The 17,168-nt window shown below is 49.8% G+C and overlaps 3 protein-coding genes across 5 annotated transcripts in view; 1 reads left to right on the plus strand and 2 right to left on the minus strand.

Moving 5' to 3' along the window:
- B3GNT9 (UDP-GlcNAc:betaGal beta-1,3-N-acetylglucosaminyltransferase 9) lies at positions 1-10,690 on the minus strand. Its single transcript, XM_051771242.1, has 3 exons — positions 10,095-10,690; positions 4,307-4,349; positions 1-3,494 (listed from the first exon to the last, which is right to left on the minus strand). The coding sequence occupies exon 3, from the start codon at positions 3,429-3,431 to the stop codon at positions 2,184-2,186; it is 1,248 nt and encodes a 415-aa protein (XP_051627202.1). The 5' UTR covers positions 3,432-3,494; positions 4,307-4,349; positions 10,095-10,690; the 3' UTR covers positions 1-2,183.
- LOC127462567 (uncharacterized) lies at positions 7,658-16,351 on the plus strand. Of its 2 annotated transcripts, XM_051771247.1 has the most exons (5): positions 7,658-8,369; positions 8,517-8,665; positions 13,383-13,452; positions 13,761-13,833; positions 16,284-16,351. In XM_051771247.1, exons 1-5 carry the CDS (start codon positions 7,836-7,838, stop codon positions 16,349-16,351), a joined length of 894 nt encoding a protein of 297 aa, XP_051627207.1. In that variant the 5' UTR covers positions 7,658-7,835. The 2 variants fall into 2 exon arrangements, 1 of the variants encoding a protein (XP_051627207.1); XR_007900493.1 differs by lacking the exons at positions 7,658-8,369; positions 8,517-8,665 and adding an exon at positions 10,724-11,571 and having other exon boundaries at positions 13,758-13,833; positions 16,284-16,345.
- TRADD (TNFRSF1A associated via death domain) overlaps positions 11,717-17,168 on the minus strand; it is a 10,056-nt gene continuing 4,604 nt past the window's right edge. For both annotated transcript variants that reach the window (XM_051771246.1, XM_051771245.1), the window contains exon 5: positions 11,717-16,909. In XM_051771246.1, coding sequence (XP_051627206.1) covers positions 16,602-16,909 — 308 coding nt within the window. In that variant the 3' untranslated portion in view covers positions 11,717-16,601. The remainder of the gene's footprint in view (positions 16,910-17,168) is intronic.

Raw genomic sequence — 17,168 nt, forward strand, 5'->3', positions numbered from 1 at the left:
CAGCACAAGGAAAGACCAAGTTATCCAAAATAATGAATAATGTATTTTTCATGTTAATGTCTTCCTGAAGAATCCCTGTGGTATCAGTCTTACAACATGTGTGCAGGTGTTCTTGACAGACTCACTCCAACATCCAGAGGCATGTCTGCATGCTGTCTTTTAATTATGGTATAAATAACCTCCAAAACTGTAAACTAATCACAGGTAATACATTCTTGTACAAGCTCACAAATACACAAGTATCACACATGGTAGCAGACAGGGGCAAGGGTGACTTTCTCCCACCAGCAAGGCTCTGGCTTAGTTCCACTCCCTGCAGAGCTCCTTGTGCAGCTCACATGAGCATTTTGTGTTTCAGGATCACATCTTGGAAAGATCCCAAATGTAGGAATCTTTTGATTCCTATACAGCTGACCTCTCCTTGGAAATACATTACTGTAAGGCTTAAATTCATGGTGCAGATGAAGAAAATGTGAGACTGTTGCTTATAATGTCCCAGTGGGTACCAGCAGTGTCCCAGTGCTCCGTGGTGTGCACAGCTGGGACAAGCACTGAGCCTGAACTGCTGCCTGGGGGGAGGAAGGTTCTACACAGGGATGGAATGCAGCTGCTGCAGGCTCTGTTCAAGGGACAGCAGCTTCCTGGATGTTTATGACTGATAGTAATTTCCTCTGAAGCTGTGTTCATGTGGCACTGGGGCTTCTCTGATGGATAGGAGTTGTTTTTTTTTAAAGGGAAAAAACTGCAAAAGAACTAACAAACACAGTATCAAAGGTTAATTCAGGCTCTTTGCCCCATGAATTTAGTAGCTTTTTAACCCTGATTTAGAGGAATTTACTTCTGCTCTGATGTCTAAAGAAAGGATATTCTTTTAAGGTAGTCTACTGTTGGAAAAAACAAAATGCAAAGTATTCACTATTCTTTGAAAAAGCATGTAATCCAGTGTTCTTGTCTGATGCTTAAAATAGTTAAGAAGTTACTGACTGGACCTTGGAAATCCCAGCAGAAAGATTGCTGTGTGGTTTGATTTCTTGCAATAAATTTAGACGGGCTTTTATTCTGAAGCCCTTTGGTCTGAAAAGTACTTTTTCCCTTCACGACACCCACAGCAGCATGAAAAGTCTTGGCTGCTCTTTGCAGCTGCCTGTGTGCCAAGCAAGAGGTCTAGAGAAAGCAGCCCAGTCCATTGACAAGTTGTTCTCTGGTCTGAAGCAGCTCCCAGATGTGACGCAAGCAGCAGCTCTGTGTGGTTTTACCCTTAAAAGCAAAGGCCAGAGGATCTCTAGAGTCAAACCTTCTGAAGATGTGGATCAGCTGGTGAGAGCAATCAAAAACTGCTGGATGACTTTTGAGTTTTCACTGAATGTCAGTCAGCACAGTGCAGAGAGCCCAAGCTCAGGGAAGTGTCAAAAACTGGCCCTCTGAGTCCTGAGTGTGTCAGTGGAGCAGGTATTTGAACAGAGGAGTGCTGGGAGTTACAGAAGATCAAGGCTTAGAGGGATCAGCTCAGAGTCCTTGTCCTTCTTTAGAGGCCCTTTGGAAGTCTGTTCCTTCCCAGTTATCTGTGTACCTGTCCTGTGCTCAGCCAGCATCAGCACCCAGTTTGATTCCTTCTAATCCACAGTCTGCACCATACAGGCCCCCATTTCAGCAGCTCTCAGTTGTTCTCCCAAGGCCTCCAGAAAACCAGCCAGGCAGCAGTGATTCCAGCTGAGCCCAGCTGAGGTGGCCTGATTTCCTTTACTCTCGTTACTGTTTGGTCATTTGTCAATGAGTCCAAGTCAAGTAGCAAGCTGACAATGATCCCTGTGCTCCCTGGTGTCTGTGCTCTTACCTTGTGTCTTCTTTCATTTCTCACATTTCTGACAATGCTGAAAAACCTCCAAGGACTGCATTTTTCAGTGTCCTTTTACACAGTGTCCCACTAAGCACTAGTATAATCCTAATAAATAATAATAAATTACATATATTGCTATGATTATTTGGACTCATTAATAGAGGAGAACCTACATGACATGTGTGTGCAAATGTGGAATTTGGGCAAATTCCTGCAGTTGTTTGCTGTGTTCTCTTAACAATAAGATGTGCTAAAATACTTGTGCAGTTGGTTTGTTGGGCTGTTCCAGCTCCAGGTTCCCTTTCTCAGCTGGTTTGCTGCGTGTTTGTGCTGCAGTCTGCCTGCATCATCTCAGGGGTGATGTTTGTGCTGTGGTTTGAGCTTTCTTTTTCCACTGGAAAGGCTTTTTCACTTGCTTCTTCTGAGTGCAGGAGAGACGTGGGCTGTGGAGCAGGTTCCACATCAGCCAGATCTCGGCAACTTTCAGGCTGTGAACTACCATGAGATCCTTGTAAAAGCAGGGATCAAATGTCTGTAGGTGTGGGGCAGCAGAAGGCTTGACAATGCCAAAGGTCTTGAACCCTTCATGCAAAATGGGCTTGAGGTTGATCCTCTGTAAGCACATGCCCAAGAAGACGTCGTCGATGGGGAAGAGTTCCACCTCCCTGCACGCCCTCGAGAGCCTCCCCATGGTGCGGCTGGAGAGCAGGAACCCTCCTCCCCCCGCGTAGGCCGGGTAGATGCTGAGCCCGTACATGGTCTCGGGGATGTAATATTTGCTCTTCCGGGCGCGGATGGGACGGGCATTGTAGATGATGTCCCCAACAAAGAGGTCCTCAGTGGGGTCGTGTCTCTTGAGGAAATCAACAATGTTCTCAATGTTGACAAAGACGTCGGCGTCCCCTTTAAAAATGAACTTGACGTCGTGGCAGAACTCGGCAGCCCAGCTCAGGAAGTGGATCTCCTTCAGGGTCAGGTTGAAGAAAGTGTCCATGAAGTCCCAGAGCAGAATGTCCCGGTATGTCTGACTCTCCTGGTGGATCAGGGTCTCCCACGTGGCCAGCACTGTCCTGTTCTTTGGTGTTCCCAGGAGGAACACTCGCTGGATCTGCTCCCCGGTCACCAAACCCTCCCTGCCCCAAGTTTTCCGGACGATCTCGCGCCTGTCGAAGTCTTCAACCACCGATTTGATGGCAATGAGCAGAAAGGGCCCCCCAGGTGTTTTCCGGCATTTCCTGGGCTGGTTGATGAGGAGGTTGAAGTTCCTCTTGTCCTTGTTGAGGAGATAGTGCTGGAAGTTGAAGGCAGAATCAGTCGGCGGGGGGGGAGTTGTAGCTTGGACCCTGTTCTTGGCCACTTCTGCTCGTCTAATGACAGGGGTAACTTGGGGTCTGGGTGCTGTTGCCTCTGCTGGCATCAGTCTCTGAGGTGCTCGGGGATCTGAGGATACTTTTGGGGTTGCTGGAGGCTTCTTCTGTGTTGGCTCCTTGTTTCCTGCTGGGACTAAATGTTCCAGCTGGGAGTAGAGTAAAGAGCAAAGTGCTACCAGCAGGAGGAGGGTGCAGATCACATCCCCTTTGAGGCGAACTCTCATTGTCTCTGTGGTGTTCCTGGACTGCTAAAAGCCTTGTTTGAGCTGCCTGGCACCAATGTCCATCTGTAAATAAACAGAGGGTGTCAGCAGCAGGGATTTGGCAGGTCTGGGGCATGCAGGAAAGACTCACTGACAGATCATTTAAAAAAAACCAGCAGCCAAGTGTGTTTTACTCAGACAAGCACTGAGACACCTTGAGGAACTTGCCCAAAGGCACACGGGGTTGCAAACCTGACCCTGACCCTGGCACTCCAATCTGTGACCTGGTTAGTTCAGTCATCATTCATCCTGAAACCCACTCTCTAAGCACCACCCAAAATCAGCCCTTCCTCCTGCATCCCTTGCTGCTGAACACATTTTGCTGTTCCAGAGATTTCACTGCTTTGGGAAAAGCAGGATGGAAAAGGATGAACGGTGCCATTCTTCCATAAGTCATTACTTTTTTCTTTTTCCCCGAGCTTCATAACTGTTACTTGCTGCTTTTACCCTTTTTGACTCAAGACAGGGAGGCCCAGAGCTGAGGGGCAGACTCTCCAGTGGCAGTGTGTTGCTGGTGTTTCCCTGCATACAGAGCCAGCTCTTGTTGAACCTGCAGTGTTTATATTCAAAATGAATACATCAGCCATGCTCTGGAATGCACACAGGGCGCTTTTCCTGCCAGTAATCTTTATAAAATATTAAACCATTATAAATAACTTCCATTAATAAGGTTAGAAGGGGCCACAGGTGTTCTTCCTCTGCCACATCACCCTAAGCAAGAGGTGGGGAAATAAATCCCAATATGCAGAAGCAAGACAGAGCCTGGGGTTAGGAATGTTTTGTTCACGTACGATAGATGAGGCTGCCCTGTGAAACACAAGATATTCCTCACTTACCCTTTTCCTGGGGATCTTCTGTCTTACTCCATCAGTTCTTCAACTGCAAACAGAAAATAACAAGGGAAGAGCAGTAAGAAGGCAGCAAGGAGCAGGTAACCAGCTCAGGGAGGCAGCTGGCCAGGCGTGGGCAGCAGCACAGGCAGGTTCTGTCCCCACTGCAGGAGCAGCCAAAGCTGAGCTGTGCAGAGACAGTCACAGTCCCTTCAGTCCTCAGCAAGGAGCAGTTCCTGAGTTTAGCTCCACCCAAAGGTTTTCCCCCAAGTGCATGTAAGTGTTTTATACCCCCCTGACAGTGTGTGACACTCACAGGTGGCACCTGTGGGATCTGGGCAACACTTCAAGACTTACGAGGAACCAAAATGATGACACTGGTTGGTTTCTTGGCCAGCCCCTTTAACACTGTTAGATGGACATTACTCAGACCTCATCATTTTAATATTGTGCTTTTTCATTACTGGTTAACTGCTTCTCTGAGTTACTGTTGAAATAGAGAGTGTTTCATCCTCATATGCTATCACCTGTCTTTTTCTCAAGTGCAGCTCCAAAATGTTTATTGACCTCATCTGCTTTGTCTCTGTTGTTTCTGAAACCTTTATTTTGGCAAACAGCAGGTCTGTGCCTTGGTGTAAGGCTCTGGTGCATTTAAAGTCACTTCTTCCTCGTCCTGATGACAATGGTTTTTTCTTCAGGCCTTGTTTCTTGCCTTTTTCTGGCCTCTCTTAGAGACCACTGGGGTTTTCTTCATTTGTTGGCTCTTTTCACTGTACCTTTCACTCCTCTCCCAGCCTGGGCAGATGTTTTAACTGGCACAGCTTTGATTCTAAGAGCAGGATTGTAGAATTTCCTCAGACCTCTTGTAAATTGTTGTTAAAATATTTAGACTATTCAGGATCTGTTTTCTGTTTATGTTCTTTCTGGCACATGACTTGGCTGATAACTATTTTCAGCCTCATGAAGCAGTCCCTGTGACACGTAGAGGATGTGTTTGCATTTCACATCTGTCACATGCAAACCCCTCCTGGCAAGTCCTGGTTGCTCCAACATGTCCCAGTCCTGGACTAAATCTTCCTGGTTAAGATGTGGTTCCCAGCAGGCTTTCCCTCATGTCGCCTTCAATAATTTTCCAGAAGTTCTGGGGACATGAAGGGATGGTCCCACTGCACCCAGGATGTGCCACTGAGCTGGATCTGCTGAGGAGGAGTCTGTCCTCCTTTGGCCTAATCACAAGCAGGAGTTTTTGCTGGGTGCTACTGAGATACCTGTAATAGGGATCCTGTCTCAAAAAGTTCATAAGAACTAAAAGTGAGGTATCTTTGGTCCTTGTGTTGTGCTGGAAGGAGCTGCACTGAGGTGCTGGGCAGTTCTGTGTGTGTGGTTTCTGAAGCCAGTGGGAGATGCACGTCCCCAGTGGGATAAATCCTGACTGCACTGGGCTGTTCGTGTCTCCACTTGAGCTCCTTGTGCAGTCCCATCTCTTCTCTCACAGTAATAGCAAATTTATTTTTTTCTTTTCTATAGAAAAGTCTGATCTTGTTTCAGCTGCCAGACTCCAGATGGTAATTAAGGAGCTGGATGAAAGTCCTGGCTCTTTCCTGTGTTTAATTTTATTGTCAAGGGTTTGGAATAAATTGTGTGTGTCATGAAACTCGTAATTTCCATGGCTTACAGATTTATCCTGCCAGCATCTCAGACTCTGGCAATAAATGCCCTTGGAAAAGCCAAGAAAAACCCTGAATTGTTACAAGCCTGGGCTGATAGCCCGGATTTTCTTCTGTGTATTCGTTTATTGAAAGTAAAGGATCTGAAATGGTGATTTCCATGCTGAAATAAAACAGTTCAGTGCTCAATACAGACATCTCATTTTCAAATGAAGTTGCCAGCCCTTGAAGTGATTCCTTGGTCTAATTATATGGATTTTCCAGTCTTTGTTAGATATTTCTTTCTTTGGAAGGAAATACCCTCGGTTATTACACAGGTGTAAGCTCTATCCATGGATGGCAGTGTGGGAAAAGCTGTCCTGTTCTGGAATACAGAGGGACTGAGGATTCTGGCCGGTGCTCTGGTATGTCCTAAAGCCAGAAAGATTATTCATCCATCTTGACACCAGGGGAAAAAAAATTACAGGGCTATTGAAGTGAGCAGGAAATACTTGATGCCAAACTAAAGGGGTGTGAGCACAGCAGAGCATTTCTGAGCACAGCATATCCCTGAGTATATCCCTGAGGATCTGCATCCGAGGCAGAGGCACCTCTGCTTCCTTGTGGGGCATCTCCATCCAGCTTGTGAAGCTGGGCTGGGCTCACAGGCTGCTGCATCCCTTGGGGCCTCAGGGGACGTGGGCTCAGCTGCCAGCACTGCCTCCCGTGCCCTCTGGGCTTGGCAAAGCAGGCAGTTGTCCCTCTTTGTGGCTGCCTGGGGATGGATGCAGAGGGGTCCTGGGTCTGACTGGGGCAGTGCAGTTTGTCCCCCCAGGACAGCAGGGTCCTGGGGGAGGGAGGGGGCTGTGAGCACCAGTGATGTGAGAGGGCTGAGCTGGGCAGTGGGAACAGGCTGACAGGTCCCATGTCCAGGAGGAGCCCATAAATAAGGAATGTGCTGCAAGAGCCAAGTGGGGCATAGCCTGCGTGGCCCAAGAGGCTACAAAAGGCTGGAAAGCTGGAAGTGGCCAGAGCTGGGCATGGCACCCTGGTGAGCATCCAGGCAGGAATCCGACCTGCACTGTTGCACGCTTGGGCAGAAGGCCCAGTCCTCTGCCTGGTTTTCATTTATTTGAGAGGAGGATTCTGAAATATGGCCAAGAACAGCTGCAATAAAAGCAGTTAAATGGTGATTTAAAACAAAAATTCCTAATCCTTCTTTCCCAGTTGAATGACGTGAAGCCTTGAGCTCATCCTGGAAATCTCCTTCCCTTGCATCACTCATCACCCCTCCAGCACTTGGCACTTCTGTTCAGGGCCAAGGTGGGAAAAAGTCTCTGGATGCTGTCCTCGAATTCAGTCGAGAATGGTGATTCTGGCACGTTGCTTTGTGCCTTGAAGAGCAGTTATTTGACCCACCCAGCCTGGGGACAAGCAGCTGTGACAGTGAGGTGAGCTGAAAATGGGGTTACACCGAGCCAGGGGGTCCCAAACTGGCCCCACGCTCTGCTGGCCACTCCCAGCCTGGCTCATGGGCACATCCACCCCACAGGCACACCCTGGCTGTCCCTGGTCAGCTCTGCCCAGCTGCACCTGGAGTGTTCTGGCTCCCTCCTGACCTGGAGCTGCCCCTGGTGGGTTTGGGCTGGGCAGCAGAGGGGCCATGTACTGTGTGGCCATGCAGGATGTGGGGCTGGGCCTGCTGGTGGAGGTGTCTCACCTGCTTCTCCCTAAAGTGATCTAAAGAACACATGTGGGATCCAGCAGTGATGGGTTTGAGGAGATTTTTTTTGTAATCATCAGGGAAGCTTGTAAAATTCTGGTTGGTGGGGATGCTCTGGGGCAATGCTTCAGGTTTGGGGTGTTTGTTTTCATTTCATGTGGGTTGAATGCTTTTCATGAGAACAAAGCCCTGTGGTAACACCCAGGGCTGGATACTGAGACCTGCCTGGGCTCTGGCCTGCAAGGGGAGAGGTCTGAGTGCATGTCTCCCTCCTGCCTTGTTTCCAGTAGTTTTTCCATCCTCATTCTGTCACACCAGGTTCTGTCACACACTGGGACAGTGCCACAGTGGCAGCACTGTGCCATCACTGCTGCTCTTACTTGCTGTTGCAGCACCTGGAGGCAAAAGCTCTGTTGGGTCAAATGCTGCAGAAGCAGGTAACAAAAATGCAGGCCCTGCTCCAAAGACAATTTCCAACTTCCCTGTCAGAGCTGCTTTTCAGACTTTTTTTGTTTTTCCAGGCCAGAGCAAACGAGTGGATGAAATCCATGCTGTTACAGGACAGGGTGCCCTATTTATCTGCTTGCCCCAGTCCTTAAATACGTGGTTTGCTCAGCTTCCCAGCTGGCTGGGCCCATTTTATTGCAGTCTCTCCTGCTGGCACTGCCAGCCCTGCCCTCACAGTGCCAGTCACAGTCAGGTAACCCCCTGCAAACGGCCACTGCCGTCACCTCCTCTTGCTCTCCACCCCACTTTTATGGAGTGTACAAATTTAAATGCAGAGGAACTGCAGAGCTGCTGTGGGAAGGCAGCAGTTGGGTGCTGAGATGTCTGTTTTCACATACAGGGGTCCCAGGAAGGAACTTGCAGGGTCTCCAGTGTGGTGCCCTGGCAGAAGGAGGTTGGGATCCTGCTGGCCCTGGGCAGAACTGGCTCCTGCACGACAGTCCCCAGGACCTCTGGGCAGTGCTGCTCCTGCCACCCTGCTGACCCGGGGTAAGTCCTGGCGTACACGTGGCACACTTTGGGGGCTGCAGCTCTGCTGGACTTAAGCAGTGCCTGATGTTTTGTGGCCCTTTCAGGGCAGGATGAGCCATTGTGGCAGTGCCTGGGCAGGATGAGCTGCTGCCCAGCAAACAGGGAAAACTCTGGCTCCTCCTGAGCACCACAGCTCTAACACTGCTCAGCTGCCTGCAAGGTAGGAGAAGGTAACACAATCCCCTTCTGCAGGCTCAGCAGCCTCGAGAGGTGTCTCCCTAAGTTCAGATGCAGTCTGGTGTGCTGGTAGCCTGATTTTCAGAATTACAGAGAGCTCAGCTCACAGCTGAGTGCTCTGGGGAGATGGGCCCCTCCTGAGCAGCCAAGCACAGGGTGAGGAACCTGCCCTCTCTCTGCCAAACATTCATTTTTCTTGGCCCCAGGAGGAGAATAAAGCCTTGCAGGCTTGTGAAGGGGTAAGAAACAGTCCCACTGAAACAACCACCTTCCTTTCCCAGCCCTCCCCAGGCTGTCGCATTCGCTGCCTCTTCAGCTCACAGACCCTCTTCTGATCTGATAAATAATTTGCCTGACGTGCCCCAAGCCCCAGCAATCACAGTGCACTAGCATGGATGTATTATTACACCCAGAACAAATGGGAGAGGGAGCATGGGCTGGTGAACCCCTCTAATCTCAATAATTTTATCAGAATCTGCCCAAAAGCTATTTAAAAATGTGATCAGTGACTGCCCATTTCACAGGGATTGAATTGTTTTCTTTCTGTCTTTGTGACACTCGAGAGGTTGGAAATTCCTGTGTTTTGCTCAAACATGGGAAAGATTGGTGTCCTTTTACTGATGAGGAATGGCTTGTAAATGTAATGTGCCACCACTGGAACGTGTTATTGCTTGAGAGGAAACCCAGTCTGAGAGCACTGGAGGCACTGTGCAGAGAAACCCCAAGCTTCTGTACAAACTGAAAAGTTCTTTGGAAAGTACAGTGTAAAGCAGATGTATGGGGCTGGAGGCTGCGTGTTCAGAGCCTCAGCCGACCCTGCCGCGTGTTACCCAGCACGGCTGCGGCTGCTGCACGTACAACATGGCAAGAGCTGCAAGGCAACCAAAAAGAGAGCCGCAGGCTGGAGGCAAAGGGAGGCAGCGAGGGCAGTCTGCAGGGAGGGCAGTCTGCAGGGAGAACAGTCTGCATGAGGGCAGTCTGCATGAGGGCAGTCAGCATGAGGGCAGTCAGCATGAGGGCAGTCAGCATGAGGGCAGTCTGCATGAGGGCAGTCAGCAGGGAGAACAGTCTGCATGAGGGCAGTCTGCATGAGGGCAGTCTGCATGAGGGCAGTCTGCATGAGGGCAGTCTGCATGCGGGCAGTCAGCAGCTCCCCCGCTCGCTGCACAGCTCCCCCAGCCCACCCCGATGGACACACACAGATACTCACAGCCCGTTCCACAGCGCCGATCCGTCCCCGCCGTGTCCGGGCAGCGCCTGCCAGGGCGGCACATCTGGACAGTCAGTGCGGGACATCCCGCGCCCTCAGCGCAGCCCGGGGAGCTCCGGGAGCCGGGAGCGGAGCTCGGGGAGCCGGGACCGCTCTCTGTTCGCTCGGGCCGTTCTGGGGCGGTCCCGAATCGCCCCCGCCCGGCCGGGCCGGGCCGCTGTGCCGGGGCCGCTCCCGGAGCCGCTCCCGAGCCTCCCGCGCTCGGTGCCGGCAGCGAGGGAGGAGCAGCGGCCCCGGGCAGGAGCAGCGGCCCCGGGCAGGAGCAGCGGCCCCGGGCAGGAGCAGCGGCCCCGGGAGGAGCAGCGGCCCCGGGCGGGATCAGCGGCCCCGGGCAGGATCAGCGGCCCCGGGCGGGATCAGCGGCCCCGGGCAGGATCAGCGGCCCCGGGCAGGAGCTGGGCCCGGTCCAGGCCCGGACACGTGATGGGAGCGGGGCCGGCCGGGCCGGGGGTGTCGGGGCTGCGGCTCCGTCCCGTCCCTCAGCCCCGACAGAAGGTCCGACGCTTTTTTTTTTTTTTCCCCGTAACTTTTTTTTTCCAATAGGAAACGCGCTATTTTTATTTTTTTTCCTGACTTTCTTCTTTTCGTTCTGCAGTTTGGGGTTTCTTGTTTGTTTATTTTTTAATCCCCTTGTGAGTATTTACCTCTGCAAAGAGTCAAACTGAAAAACTGAGGTTAGGTCCAGCTCAGAAGTAAAACCCAGTTGGGGGTTGGTTGCTGTTTTTCCTAGTAGGGAAATAATGGGAGGGAGTGAGAGCTGAGCAGTACAGAGGCTGAAGACAGATTCGAGGGTCCCTCCCAAAACACTGAAAAAAACCCAAACCCCACCTGTTTTTGTTTTTGTTTTTGTTTTTTTTTTCCATTTAATTTGAAATAGTTCAAAACAAACCATTTTATTTAGAGCCAAATCTAAATTGCCATCACTACTCATCTGCCAGCTGAGTGCAGCCATAGCACTTCCAATCTCTGTGGCTGTTTCTTTGTCTCTGCAGTATAAACAATGACCCTCATTCCTCTAACAGAGGCCAAGCATCTGGAGAGTGCCCAGACCATGGCCTCTTTAGAAAGCAAAGTTTTTTGTGTACAGTGAACTTTTCATAAGGGCAGGTTTTGATTTACTCTGTTGTTTTCACAAACAACCGACTGTTTTTTAAACATAATGTAAAAATCTCTTTTTGTCAGCATCTGTGCTTTTTTGAGGTATTTTTGATTTCAGCTCCAACGTTTTGCTTTACTGAACACAGTGTCACGGGGAAGGGCGGGTTCCTGGTGAGACCCCCTCGGGCCCTGCAGGCTGGGAAAGCCCTTTGGTGGTGATCAGCAGCTGGACCTCAGCGGCTCCCTGAGCTGCTCAGCTCATCAGAAACCTCGGCCAGAGATGTTGTTCAGAGTCACACTTTCCCTGTGCCAGCCCAAGGTACCTCTATCCTTTTTCTTTGCAGCAGCAGCCCCAGGGTATCTTTCATCCCTCCTTGAGATTTAAGCTATTCAAGGTGAAATACAGCTCTGCTCGAGTTCATGGCAAAAGGAATTTCCCTGGATTCAGCTGTCAGGTCAGCCAGTGGCTTCCTGTGTAAAGCTGCTGGAGATTCCAGGTCCAAGCTCCTTGGCTCCCCACCTAGGGAGCAGGCAGCCCTGTGGCAAAGCTCAGTACCAGCGAGGCACTTGGCTTTGCAGTGGGGCCGTGGCCTCAGAGGAGCCCCAGGTACCTCAGCAGCACTGAAAGAAGCACAGGGAGCTCTGCCAGGTACCAGGGCTGGGAGAAACCTCCCCTTCTGGCCATGGTTGCTAAGAACAGGCTCATCAGAGCAGTAACTGGAAGCTGAACAAACAGGGTGGCTTGGCTTGGTTTTGACCTGCAGGCAGAGCCATCCCCTTGCAGGTGGGGCACCCTTGGGGTGTCAGGAGGAACATCTGACTTTGGGCAGGACCCTGCTGTGCATCCAGAGCCTCAGGCTGGATGTTCCTCCGAGAGCTGGGGATTGCCAGCATGGCCAGAACTGCAGTGAACCCCCTTCTTCCTCCTGCTCTGAGTGTTCAGTGAAAGTCTCTGAGGCATTTGTCATCAAAAGTATGTATTTATTTATAAAAAAGAATAGAGAAAAAATATACCAGTGTTTTTTTTCTATAAAAGACAATTCCTTGGAGGTTAAATGTCCTAGACCCAAGGATACATGGCATTGCAGTCCATAGCTGTAGATGGCTGATCCAGATCTGATGCTGAATATCATGGGAATTTGGAATTAGAAGATTTGCAAGTGATTTTCCACTAAGAGACTTCAACCACACATCTCCTGCAGGTTTCAGTTAGAGATGTATGGCCAGATCCCTTCAGTGACTAAAATTCAATCCACAGAAGACAATAATATATAATTTTTGACTCTAGGCCTTAAATTGCTTCACTGTCTGAGTCCATCTCCACACAAACGACAAGGGCAGACCTTGTCTGGTGTAAAGCCAAGGATCTCACCAGTGTCCTGCACACACTCCAGTGTGTGGGTTACTCTCACAAAACCCTCTTGACTCCTGTTCTAGTTCCTCCTCAGTTCAAGGTGTACAATACCAGGGGTTCATGGCTACACCAGCATTTTCAGTTAGACTAAATCATCGATGTAAGTGAATTTAAGTGAGGCTCCTCAGTGCTGTGCATACTTGCTTTTGGTTTCAAAGTGCCAGGGTGTGACTTGGAGGTGGCTCCCTTTGGAACTGCAGGTGGGAGGTGACAGTGACCCAGGACAACTTCTCAGTGCCAAACCCAGGTTTGAAATGAATGGGAAATAAAGAGGTATTTTCCTCTGAGACAATTTCATATCAGGGTATCCTGACAGGTTTGCCTCTATCAGATGCTTCATGTCGAAGTATATCTGGTGAGCATTTAACTTTCACTCTCTTCTTTATTATCATCTGTTTGAGCACTGTAGCTCAGCTATGCCAAAACAAATCATTCAAATTCTCCTTTGGATGGATCTTTTATTCCTTCTGGCAGACTGAAAGGAGCCTGCTTCAAATCTGAAACATGGTTAAAACTACAAAAACAATCTGCACCACAAAAAAAAAAGCCCTCTTGGATCCCTTCCTCTAAGCACATTTTGGGCTGGTTTTTTTCTGGTTTATATTTTATCTATTTCAGGTCTTATATGCAACTGATTAGCACCTTTATTTGCTTTTAATATTGTGTTTGATTCTGAAACACCACCACCACCCTGAAAATATCTTTTTTTTCCCCAGTGCCAGCTGTGTCACCAAGTGTCCCCAAAATCTCGCTCTCTGCACTCCACTCACTGCATTGCTGCCCAAGGTAAGGACATGCCCCCAGTTTCTTCAGCAATCTCTGCTAAGGGTTTTTCCTTTGTGAGTGCTTCTCCCTTCCCTGTGTGATAAGAGTTCCCTTGTGTTTGCACAGTGGTGTAAAACCACTGGAAGATCTTCTGGGTAAAGCAGAAGTAAACTCAGAGTGGAGCTCCAGCCAAATGCCACACCAAGGCAAATGACATCCTGCCCTCACCATCCAACTCACCATCCAACTTTCATTCTAAGGCCTCTGGGAAAGTTGTTTCTATCTATTCCTGTGCCAGATAATACTAACAAAAGCTACTCTTTCAGCAGGAAGGAGTCCACTTGAGACCAGAACTGAAGTTTTCATTGCACCTGATGCTGATGACTGATCATGGAAAAGCAGGTATGAAACAGCCACTGCTATGGTCCTAAAACATGCAATGCACTTAATTCCGCCATGGAATATCCCTGGAAAACCCTTTTCCTGCAAGTCTCTGCAATGAAGGCACCTGTGAATGCTCTTAAAGATGATGATATTCCACAAAGGTTGCCAGAGGCTCCAGCACTTAATGGCACTTTTGAGAGGGAATGTGTGAGTAAGAGGCACTACCCATGCCAGTGCTGGCAGAGAGGGACAGTGCACAGTGCCTGCAGTCAGGAGAAAGCATTCAGGCTTAGTGCTCTGTAAAACAGTAATGGCTGCAAAGAAGTTTTCTGGACTTGAAGGAGATGCTGAATAATACAACTTTCTCATTTTAAGCATTAACAGGTACTACAAAAACTAGTAATTCTCACTACTCAGAGGCTGCCTTATGTGAAAGTTGTGTACATGAATACCTAGTCTGAGAGCTTAGAAAAACTTATTACAAATAAGACAGCAGGCTATGCATATGACCTTGTCTTCTTTAAAAAATCATTTCTGCAAAATCAAGAGCAAACCCTCTTGCTGTTGAAGTAATTTCCCAGTTTCTGATTTTTAAAATTTTTTGAAATACCATTTGTCAGATAGGTTGTTGCCAAACAGAGTTCCCCAGTTGGGATCTGGCAGGAAAGCTAAATGCTTTGAGGCATGGTTCCACAGCAGCCTAAATTAACTAAGGTCAGCATCACTGTGCTGGTCCCAAAAGCAAAACTGTCACAGAGGTAATTGCTGCATTTTGGGAAGAGCACTGGTATTAGTGGAAGGGAGAAGGTAGGATGTGGAGCAGGAGTGGAGGAGATGAGACTGCAGTGGCACTGACAAAAGCCACAGTCTTTGCAGAGATGGTGCCTGCATAAAGTCCTGCTTCCTTTGAAGCTAAGGGCAAGAGGGAAGCAGATACACCCTGAAAACATCTTCCCCATCCTTAACCCCCACCATCCCCTTCTTGATTGTGTATGGAACCTTGGGGGTTCAAAATCTGCAGAGAACAAGTGAAGTTTCTCAGGCTTATACTAAGGGATGTGATGCTCATCTCACCTGAGGCATGTGGATCCCACCTGGGTAGAAGCTGGACATCTAAATCCTGCTCAGCCAGGTCTGCACTTTAGCAGAAGCTGAGGGAGCAGCTCCAGCCCCAGGAGCTCAGGTCTGGGCCCACACCTGAACCTGAGGTTGCATTCCTTCTTACTGAGTTACAGCTTTGACTCCAGGGAAGGATTAAGATGTGAGATGTGGTTTAAAAGGCCATCAGGGCCTGACTGGAAGCTGGTCCTACCATGACTACCAGCAGCCTGATAGTCACCCATGCACACAGGCTTTATGTGTGCAGCCAGAGCCACCCTCTGCAGCTGGAACAGCTTCCACAGCCCACTGGCTATTCCCACAAGTGGGAAGGGCAAAAAGAGATAGGTTTTTACTAATCCTTTTCAATTAATTCTATCAGGAAAGCCTTGGGAATATGTCAAAGGTAATCCAGCTGCTGTTGTGCCTCACAGGACCCGTGTCATGCTGGACACTTGCTGCTCTGTGCTTTGTTATGGGCAGAGGTGTAGCCTGCTCAGCCACACCAGGGGACACTCAGCTTCTCCCACGGGAACTGAGAGCAGGAGTCAGCCCTGGGGTTTGGGAGATTTGTCTCTTCAGCCACTTTTACCCTAAAAATCAGTGCAGGTAAATCCAGGTGCAGCAGCTGCTGCTCAGGGAAAGGCTCTGTGCAGATCCCGTGGGATGTGGGGTGTGAGCTGCCCCTCCAGAGAGCTCAGCAGGCCCAGGGTGGGAGGGTGAGAAGGGAGTGAAGGCAGGAGCAGCCCCTGGCCAGGGGGTTGCTCAGCTCTGTGGGGTCAGGATGGCCCTCCCTGCTGGGACACACCTTGGAGCAGCAGCTCCAACCCACGATGGTCACTCACTGACCAGGAGACCGCTCTCCACAGCTGAGGCTCCCTCAGCTGCCAGGCAGGAGCTGAGCACGATGTGCTCAATGTATCACTGTCCACCACAGACCAGGGGAAGCTGAGAATCGTTGTATGAATTTGAGTTTGTCCACACTGCTTGTTCAGTGCCTGGAATTTGTTCCACAGCAGCAGTCTTGTGCCCTGTGGAAGATTATGGCTGTTCCAGCTGGAAGGGAAACCTTCAGGTGGTGAGTGTGGGAAGAAGCTATAATAGAGCAGGGCAGGACAGATGCACTTGCCACAGATATTTTTCAAACAGAAAAGGAAAATAATATAAAATAGACTTTTCCTTAATTTCCCCTCTGTCTTTCCTTGATGTCATGCCTGAGGGCATAAATGTCTTGAATATAAAAAATATATTGCAGCTCCCCAGGTGATGGCCCTGAGACACAGCCTGAGAAGCAGTGGCATTGTCTGCTTCCCAGAAAAATTCTCTGAGATTCCTTGCTCGCTTTTCTCCTCTCCCCCACTCTCCCCTAGGGCTCTCTGTCTGGCTGCTTCCCTGTGACAGTCCTGAAGGAAGCTACCTTCCCTTCCCTCAGTCCTGAAGGAAGTCAGGCTGGAAGCCTCTCTCACCAGTTCACAGGAAGATAGTGCTGACTTCTGGAAACACAAGGAAATAGGGAAGGTAAGAGGTCCATGCTGGCTTCTGTGAGCACAGAGCCTCTCCCCTGGACATTCCAACCTAGATGGAAACCTGTGGTGATTTTCAGGGCTTCACATTCCCAGAAACTGGCAGCAGTTTCACACAGTAGCTAAAGCAGGAAAGCCCTTAGCAGTGGCACTGCCCTTCGGGCTCTAGGAGCAGTCCTCGTTGGAGTGGAGGCCCAGGAGCTCCTCAGCCAAGCTGATGAGACCGTTTTCTTCCAGGGCTGTGATCAGCCGTGCTATTGTGGCCTTCTTGCCCTCTGACTGGATGAACTTGAGAAGCAGCTGATAGGCCTGTTCATAGAGTCCCTCCCGCTCGTACTCCAGAGCCAGGTTGTCAATGACAGGATCACGCAGGGCCCGGCAGCTCTTCTGCAAAGAGCGACCCACCTGCTTCCACTTCTTGGACACGAGCTTGGCAAATTTCTGGTGGTCATCCAGGGTGATTGTTCTGTTGTCTGAAAGGGACAGAGGGCAGGTAAACACAGAGCTTTCCTGGCTGATGTGATGCAGCTGGGCCGGTCCAAGGTTTGGTCAGTGTTCTGTGGAGCAGGGAAGCTGTTCAGTGTCCACAGCACGTTATTACACTGCTGTGAAGCTGCTCTGCCTGTCCTCTGGTGTCTCAGCACTCTGAGGTTGGGGCAGTGAAGTAAAAAGGACTGTCCTGCTGGGAGCAGTTCCCCCACCACTGGAAAGGGAAATCCAGCAGGAGTTAAG

Source organism: Manacus candei, unplaced genomic scaffold, assembly GCF_025592945.1.
Source record: "Manacus candei isolate 608988 ecotype Guabito, Panama unplaced genomic scaffold, ASM2559294v1 h1tg000131l, whole genome shotgun sequence".
In the NCBI taxonomy this organism is placed as follows: domain Eukaryota; kingdom Metazoa; phylum Chordata; class Aves; order Passeriformes; family Pipridae; genus Manacus; species Manacus candei.